Raw genomic sequence first — 9,336 nt, 5'->3', positions numbered from 1 at the left:
TACACTCTGTCACTTTAACACATTCAGTATAATTGTTTTCTATATAATTGTATTTTATATTATATTGTATAGCCCTGGTATTTTATTTTGTTGTACATTTTCCACATTTTTATTTTGTTCATTATGTTTAAATGTTCACCAAAGTAAATTCATTGTTTGTGACCACTTACTTGGCGATTAGACACGATTCTGAAGTCTTATTAAAAGGTTTGGAGCTCCTCAGTCCACTCGTGACCCCCCTCCCCCCCAGTCCACTCGTGACCCCCCCCCCCCCCCCCAGTCCACTCGTGACCCCCCCCCCCCAGCTATAATGTACAGTGACTCTTAGCCTCTTTAACACAGCTGCAGTTTACTCACAATTTCATCAGCTCTCACAATGAACCACACAGACAGCTCTAAATGAGCACTCGTTGCTTTTTCATTTTATTCATATATTATGTCCTTAAAATCTTCTACAGTACTATACATTTCCTGTCAGCAGAGGTTGTTGTTGTCAGGGTTACAGTCCCTGCGGAACCCAGCAGCTCCACTTCCTGGTTGTACAGCTGGGCTGAGCCAATGAGGGAGCAGGTGTTGGGATAGGGGCCCAGGGCCTCTCAGCCCAGGGTCCAGGAATGTGGACGCCCACTGACTAAACAAACAGCAGTATGTACTACAGCACAAGCCCACATAGGTCAACACAGCCTGCATGGGGACAACACCTGCTATCACATCAAACAGGGCCCAGGCCTCTTCCTGTACAACATGCATAGGGTGCACTGTGTGCATATTTTCTCGAGACCTATGTACACGTTTCAAAACACTCAGTAACCCCAGCTGAAACATAGAAGTAAAAAAATTACCGTCATCAATCAGATTTATAATGTTATTAGATTCCATAATTATTAATATAATTTATTTTATAAAAGAAACATTGAGGAAGAAAATGCAAATACCAAAGGCAAATTGTGGATGGATAGGGCCACATCAAAAGGCATGTAACAAGTCACAACATTTGACACAACGGATAAAGTCAGTATATCTACTACAGGACACAACAATCATTCACTCTCCATACAGTACATTAGAAAATTGCAATATTCCAAAATGCAACCCTAAAATAACCACCCAACTTCAAACCAGTAAATGCATAATTTCACAACCATATCCAGCATTGGTGTGTCAGCCCCTTAACCCTCTCGCCACTGGTGAGGGGGGGGGGGGGGGAGAGGTAAGACAGGGAGAGTGAGGGTAGGGAGAAGTGAGACAGGGAGAGTTGAGGGTAGAGAGAGGTGAGACAGGGAGATGTGAGATAGGGAAAGGTGAGGGTATGGATAGGGTTAGGATAGGTGAGGGTAGTTGAGGTGATAAAGGGAGAGGTGAGACAGGGAGAGGTGACAGTAGATGAAGTAAGGATAGGGGAGAGGCGTGGAGATAGCTGCTCCTGTGTTTAGACAGTGTTTCAGTGTTCAGAGCAAGTTGGCTTCACTGTCACATGCCTCTAGTGGGGCCCGAAGGGTGCTGGGGGGCCAGCAGGGGGCTGAGGAAGGGGGCAGGTGGCTCATTCAGCCAGGGGCCTTGTCAGAGGCTGGTTTTGAGAGGCACTGTTAAAGAAAGATCACAAAGAAAACCGTGGTCTCCCCCTCACTCCACAGGCCAGACCAAACCACATACCCCACCCCCAGAAGGCAGAACTAACCAATCAATGCTTTCTTCTGGGTTTTTATGATCACAAAAGGCTCTTCATCCCTTTTACTGAGAAATCCAGAGTGTAACAGTCGCTCATTCTCTCCATCTCCCGCCCCCCCCTACCCGCCCCACTCATCCTCTCTCCCCACTTCACTCTCCTGTTGGGAGACACAGGTTAGTAGAACAATCTTGATGTTGAACAGTCAGTTTGGGTTGGTAGAAGTGATTCAAATAGTCAATCCAGCTTGTTGGAGGTGATTCAAACTGTTGGTCCCAGGGTAGTGTCAACCCTGTCCATCTACCATCCCAACCCCAACCCTTCTACGAAAAAAAAAAAAAGGACTTGTGCATATATTGGCGCCCCTTCTATGCCAGCAAAATCACTGAAGATGAACCATCAGCACAGCTTCTAAGGCTACTAGATGCCATGCTGTATACATATATTATCTCTCTCAGCTCTAAGCTACAGATTCGAAGATGTACATTCTTTATAATAGTCGTTTAGGTAAGCCTAACTACTATTTGAAACGGCGACTTCTCTTCAGAGTGAATCTAACAAACCAAATCTTCTTCAGCATTGTACCATTAATGTGTTTTAAACCTTCAAACTATTTCCATAGTTCTGTCAACGCTATAGTGTTAATGGATATGTATAAAATTTATTTTGTTATGTCCACAAGAGGGCGCTATGAATAGTGACTGACCACCAGAAATATCCCTTACTCTTAAACATCAACACTTAATTGTAAAACGTCGTAGTCTGCCTGTTGATAGGAAGAGAAAAAAGTTGCTTGACTAAAACCATCCAGAGACGTGATAAAATGCCCCTTTTGCCCAAGAAACAGGGATTTAAAATATAACATTCAACTTTTTCATAACATGTCAGGCACCAAGTAAGGCTTTCAAAATGGCCACACCTTACCACCTCCACTGCTCGAAAGCTCTGTTGCTTAGGCGATGGGATGAGCAGTTCCAAGGCCTTCGACTCCAGAACGCCAGGCAGACAAGGCAGTGTGATAAAGAGGCAGTATGACAGACAGCATGACTTCTGAAGACCAGGTAAGACTTTGAAAGTCCCCAATATGGGCTGAAGGGTTTTTGTTTGGATGAGATGGGACTCTGGTGTCGGGTCAGTAGTCTCCCTCCGCAGGTGGCGCCCCCTGGAGGAATGGGGAGAAGGACGAACGCACTGTCCGTCCCTTCAGTGGTTGCTGCACCCGGAAGTTGTTGACCATGCTCTTCTGGGCTTCCTCCTCCGCTGAGGTGAAGAGAAGGCTCCGGAACACTGCCAGCTGGGAGCGAGAGAGGGAGAGGAAGAGAGAGGGAGGGAGAAATGGAAATGAAGAGAGGAGGGAGGGAGGAAGCCACAGGAACAGAGGAAGAAAGAGACCAAAAGAGGAGGGAGAGACGGGAAGAGAGAAAGGGAAAGCGAGAAGAGGGGAGGGGAGGGTAGGGAGAGACGGGTAGAAAATGCGTCAAGGGATCGTAGTTCAAGTACAAACACACTTTACATGACTCAGGCCTCAGCTTTCCATACTGTCACACACACCTGGTCATGGCTGACTTCGATGTGCTGCTTCATGATGATCCAGGTGACGGCCTCTGTGAGAGGGGGTGTGGTCAGTGACCCTCCATAGGTCCAGTAGTCATCAATGTTTGTGGGCAGCAAGCAGGCAGGGTCAAACCTGGTGAACTCCACCACACTGTCCTGGAGGGGTGGAGGGATTACAGATAGCCAAGTTCCAGGTTTAAAATGCCAAATGAAATGCCTCTATTAGCATAACTTAAAACATCCCTTTATCAAACTGATAAATCTAAATCGACAGTTGTACATTAAACAGTTCAAACTTGACTGGAAGTGGTGGGTTGTAGTTTCGTCTTTCACCACAAGGGGGTGATGAAAGTATACCTGAAATACCATGAGTGTTCCCAACACTCACGTGTTCCAAGATCAGCTCATGTTACTGCACAGTACTTTTGTGTCATCATGTTGGTGGACAGTCTATTCTCTTACACTCCGAGGGCTGATAACCCCGCCACTCATTTATACTCTGCTTCCGACATCCCAGCATCGCTCCGATTCTCATCTAGGAGCAGCTCCCACGTCACACATCTACATGACAACACCCGCTGAGGTGGGAACAACAGCCCTCCCAGACCCTAACCACCCCTCCCTCCCTCCCAGACCCTAACCAGACCTCTCTCTCCCTTCCTCCCGGACCCTAACCAGACCTCTCTCTCTCCCTCCCTCCCAGACCCTAACCACCCCTCCCTCCCTCCCAGACCCTAACCAGACCTCTCTCTCCCTTCCTCCCGGACCCTAACCAGACCTCTCTCCCTCCAAGACCCCTATCGGACCCCTCCTAGACCCTTCCCGGACCCTCCGCCTCTCAGACCCCTCCTACAACCATCCCACACCCTTCTCCCTACCGGACCAACCTGCCTGGGGGAAAGGATTGAGGTCTTGTTCTCACCTTGTGTCTGACAGCAGGGAGGGCGTCCACTAGTTTCTGGAGCCCCTCATGTCTCTTTCCCACCTAAGAAGAAACATCCGGAAACAATCCTCTTTTGTCCATATCCACCACTTATTTAATAACCTTATTTACATGTTTCACACAGTGGGCCTGTGTTCAGTATGATCTTTGATTTAATATGAGACATGGAATGTTAATCTGCAGGAGAATGTGCTGTAGAAACGAACACAGTCTCCTGTGTGTGCATGCTGAGGGGAGGTTGAGGGCTGGAAAGCTGAGACAAAGACAAATGGGTAGGGCTTTGAGCGGTAGGATAGTTTCGTCAAAACCTAGGGTAGGGCTATGTGGGGTCGGATGGTTAAGTCAATACCTGGGCTATGTGGGGTAGGATCGCTCAGTAAATATCCAGGAAAGGGCTATGTGGGTTGTAGGTTTTTTTTTTTTTTACCTTGAGGAAGACTCCAATAACAGCCAGACCATTCTCTTCCATTACTGCCTCCTCGAACAAACTGTATTTTTCAGAGTTCCAGTGAACCAAGTGAAGCTAGAAAGACAGAGAAACAAAGAAAGAAAGAGAGAAAGAATGAGGAAAAGAGTGAAAAAGAGACAAACAGAGAGTATGTGAACACGTTGTACATCAGCCCTTGTCCTTATTAGCACAATCGGGTACAGTACAAGTTCTACTTGCATTTAAGCCTCAAAGCCATTCCCTGGCCAATATCCATCCACCACACCAATACAGGCCTTACACAGGTGTCTGTTTCCATTCATCCGCACTGAGCCATTCTGTTGCATGACACCCTATCTATCTGACCCTCTGCTGACTTGCAGGTTCTCATGCAGCCTCTCACCGTGTTCCTCCCTGTTTGAGAGCTCAACAAAGACCCAACCCTGTCAGCCGGTCCTGCTGCCTTCATCATCAGGGCTCTCTACAGGAAGCAGGGCTCTACGGGAAGCAGGGCTCTACGGGAAGCAGGGCTCTACGGGAACCAGGGCTCTACGGGAACCAGGGCTCTACGGGAACCAGGGCTCTATGGGAACCAGGGCTCTACGGGAACCAGGGTTCTACGGGAACCAGGGTTCTACAGGAACCAGGGCGTGACCATGTGAATCCACTGAAAACCAGATACCTCTTGTAAAAAGTGTTTGTCTAAAGAGGGCGTATACCCAAGTGACAATGCACATGCACACACATCCACAGACACAAGATACTGTGTAGTGAGCAGTGAAGAAATGTGAACCTCCCCCTGCCAGGAAGAGCCTGTGGCGTGGTCCCGCAGGGCCGGCTGAACCAGATAAACAGCCTGTCAAGGGACCAGGCCCTACAGGGACCAGACAGCCTGTTGTGCCTCTCTTACATAAGCTTAGGTGAGCGGAACAATACCAAAATAGAACCCTTCCCAGAAGGCAGAGGGGCCTGAGCACCCGGTCTGTGTCTATAAAGAGGGACGCACCGGTGTGATTGTCAAACTCAACATTACGTGCAAGTACGTCTGGGACTGAGCATGTTCCACACTTCTCCACAGGACGACGATACCCCTGTCGAAACCCGGCCCTGTTACCCATCCTAACGTCCTTGTGACAGTGAATACAGTAGGCTTGTAAAAGTATCTTATCTAGGTATACACCTTATCCAAAGTCTGTCATTGTCTTATCCATTTCCTGTCTGTATCAGGCAATCCTGGACATCATAAACACACAGGCAGAAGTCCTACTGACACACTAACTTACAGTAAACTACCAAACATAGACATCATAAACACAATCAGGCCATGTGTGTAACACTGGAGTCAGTCTGATCAGCTACTTCCGTTAACTGAGATCAGTTTTGAGATCAGTATTTGTTAAGTTCTCTTTGGGTTCCATCCCATAATTATTACACTCTCTTTGGGTTCAGGACCATATACATAATCTGTAAAGTACAACTTTGATGTGCTTTGATCTGAGCTCGGTACCTCGGCAGGGAACAGGCGGCGGTCCACAGTGTGCTCCGAGCCCCAGGCGTTGGTCTCCCCCCAGTGGAAGTGAAACTGACAAAGCCGGAACTGGTCTTCCAAGGGACCCCCTTTAAGTGCTGCACAATTATCATGATAATGTCATACTAGTAACAACGATGATCTAATACAAAACAACAACAAAAACCTGACTGGAAACATTCATTCATATGAAACGATTGGTTCACTGTCAAAAAGTTGACTCCAATACCCAGTGTGTTTATTATTGAAGCTGATCCTGGAGGTTTCTGACATGCTAATACCATCCAAAAGTGGGCATTTAAGACTTCACAATAATTAATTTATTTTTGTATGGCTCCATATGAAAATAAACCCATGAACTGCGGAATTTATATTGATGCTCATATGAAATTATAGCCTACATAATTTAGATCAATACATATGAAGTAACGATAAAAGAACACAGTCAAATCAGTTAGGACTTCCACGTGGCAGCCGGCAGGCATTCCACTGATAATCAGTAACGGTCCAGGAAAAGTGGGAGAAAAAAAATCTTACTGGAGTTATCGGTGGTGTCGTCGTACTCCACCAGGAAAGAATAGCCGTTGTTCCAGATCTGTTGACAGGTCCTCGGGTCGTACTTCGCAATCAACGGCTTCAGGTTCGGGTCAAAGATGCTCTTGCGCACCGTGATATCGATTGGAGATTGACGTTCTCCTCCCGGGATGGCGAGGGGTCCTTGCCACATCGGATGCACTAAAGAATAAGAGATTATGTTAGACAACCAGTTTAACATGAAGGCAAGCTACCTCAAGAAAAAATTCGTACAACCAAGAATTAATCACATCGATTAAAAACACCTACTTTTCATTGTGTACTCGGCTGCTGCCTGCATTTTGTAACAGCAAAATAACAATATAGCCAATCGAAATAGTGGACGATTTTATTGAAACACAAAAAATGATCAAAAAGTAGTCTCTCGACTACACAAAAATATCGTCCGTGATTCGGCTAGCAGTACCAGGAGGAAGGAAATATACTTCCCTTTGTAGGCTGTTTTCGAAGGAAATTGCAAAATAAGTTAGACGTGGGAAGGCTATAAAGTGACGCGCGGAATGTATTGGCAGACCGCCAACTCTACTCCACAGCTGGGCACTGATCCGCTAGTCCAGTTTTGAATGACTTTATGGGATATGGAAAAGTCATCTAGCGGACTTCCTTTCCTGTATGTGGCATGTGACTGATGCTCTTGTGTAGGCCTACTGCTTTGAATTAAAAAGCGTATTATTACAGAATTATTCTGTAGCCTATTACCAATAGGGTTCCCTGGAAAAGGCGTGACTGTGAGTGTGAAGTGTTAGCTATTATATTGGTTCGTGAATGACATTGACACAGCTAGTAACAGGATGTATCCCTTAACGTGACCCCACGATAGTGTCCATAGTCCACATACTCTACAATAAAGCAGTTATAGACTATCCTTAGCTCATTTAACCTCCATATACGTGTGTGCGTGTTGTCTTTCGAAACCATGGTCAATCACAGTTTGGCACAGGCTATGTACATGGTTTCAATTTGTTGCATTTAGAAAATGAAAATATTGTGAACTCAACTCAATGGCATGCAGTTTAAAGACACAAGTCCCCACCCTTGTGTAGCGTAGTTTTGGTTAAGTACACAACCAGATAAGAGCAAATACACAAGCATTCTTCAGGGTTGGATAAGAACATGCATGGACGTGATTCTTGATGTTACCTTGTTCTGAGTCTGGCGTTAGGGACAAACATAAAAGATGATGTAATGTGGCAAAATATTCTGACACATAACCCTGCGAGCTCAACATATGAGTTGAATGAAAAATACATTTTTGAAAATAGGTCAATAATAGGCCTAGAGGATGTCAACATCTTAGCTGCAGACCTTAGCTGCAATCAAAACCTGGACATCGAGATTTTTGATCAATATGAATCCTGTTCGACCCTAATCCATCCATGCGAATAATCCAGTCCCTTGTTTCCAGGACTCTTTCCACATGCTTAAAATGACAACACAGTAGCACGAGCTTCGACTCCTTTTGATTTTCATAAAAATGACATTGTAGCCATCATGTGCTTCTAATAGAAAATGTTTCTAGTGTTCAAAACAGAAAACACAGGTTGATTGTCTTTCGGACACGCTTTTTAAAAGCTCAACTCTGTTTAGCTTGTTTACTCCGTCGACTGACAGCGGATTTTTTTCTATAATGAATGCGGCACATCCTGGTCTAACTTTATACAATTGATGAATACACGTCAACATTATTTTGCACACTTAACTTACTCTGCGAAAGCACATATTTGCTCGAACATGCACTGAGACTGCATGTTCTCACTGGCATAAACCGCTGGCTCCTAGTGTGCCTGATGAGACGTCGGTGCAGTTGGCGAGCGAGCGGCGATGCAATCGATGAGAGAATCACCATGATCAAGCCTTGGAAGTTGGTTCTCAAAGACGTTTTTCGAAGCTTGTCACAACGATACAACGACGTTAAAGCTAAAAACAATCAGTTAAGGCCTCGTGTACTCGACGTTTACTTTACATAACAGTTTTCCAATAACCAGTACTACACCGTTGTTGGTTTCAGACAAACTCCGATGTCAGTTGCATTTGGAACGCCTCCTCGCTCTCACTTGACTGGTTGGAGGCACAAAGTGGGCAGGCTTTCATCAAAACGCACATTGACAGCAAAAGATAAACGGGTCTTCATATGTCCACCAACATGTAGATTAATAATTTGTACTCGATCGCACAACAAATAGAAAACAAATTATTGCTCAAATATGCCCCGTGGCTCCCGCTTACACAAAAAAAGTTTTTTAAGGTAAGTTGTGCTTATGAAGCATATTGTGTATAAAATGGAGCTCGCCGAGTGTGGGTCGCGGGTTTTCGACCAATCAGCTTCATCCAACGAGGGGCGTTTTAACCATCATTTCGAAGCGAGCCAAACAGACGTAGCCTACGTAGGGGTGAACTATAGGGACATAATAGGCTACCCATCAATATAACAATAGGGAAGGATCGGAAGGCATTTTATATTTTTTTGTAATTTGTCTTAATTAATAGTCTGTGTTGCTACCGATTGGATAGACGGGAGACTCCTAAAACGCGTTCGAATATTTCATTTATCAGATTAATGAAAAAGCGTTCAAAGCACACCAGAGGCAGGTCACAAGTCTTGAAATGGAAGGATTTACTGACCA

General features: G+C 45.4%; 1 protein-coding gene across 2 annotated transcripts; it reads right to left on the bottom strand.

Annotated features, from left to right (window-relative positions):
• Window positions 1-400: 400 nt before the first annotated feature.
• On the bottom strand, window positions 401-8,857 carry ca5a (carbonic anhydrase Va). Of its 2 annotated transcripts, none has more exons than XM_062461831.1 (8): window positions 8,417-8,857; window positions 6,656-6,853; window positions 6,098-6,216; window positions 4,591-4,686; window positions 4,143-4,205; window positions 3,218-3,376; window positions 1,248-2,960; window positions 401-1,184 (listed from the first exon to the last, which is right to left on the bottom strand). In XM_062461831.1, the coding sequence occupies exons 1-7, from the start codon at window positions 8,556-8,558 to the stop codon at window positions 2,799-2,801; spliced, it is 939 nt and encodes a 312-aa protein (XP_062317815.1). In that variant the 5' UTR covers window positions 8,559-8,857; the 3' UTR covers window positions 401-1,184; window positions 1,248-2,798. The 2 variants fall into 2 exon arrangements, with proteins under 2 accessions (XP_062317815.1, XP_062317816.1); XM_062461832.1 differs by lacking the exon at window positions 8,417-8,857 and adding an exon at window positions 6,962-7,124.
• Between the last annotated feature and the right edge of the window lie 479 nt (window positions 8,858-9,336).

The sequence above is a fragment of the Osmerus eperlanus genome, chromosome 5 (genome assembly GCF_963692335.1).
Source record: "Osmerus eperlanus chromosome 5, fOsmEpe2.1, whole genome shotgun sequence".
NCBI lineage: Eukaryota > Metazoa > Chordata > Actinopteri > Osmeriformes > Osmeridae > Osmerus > Osmerus eperlanus.
The sequence above is the reverse complement of the archived record's forward strand: the minus strand, read 5'-3'. Positions and strand labels throughout refer to the sequence as shown.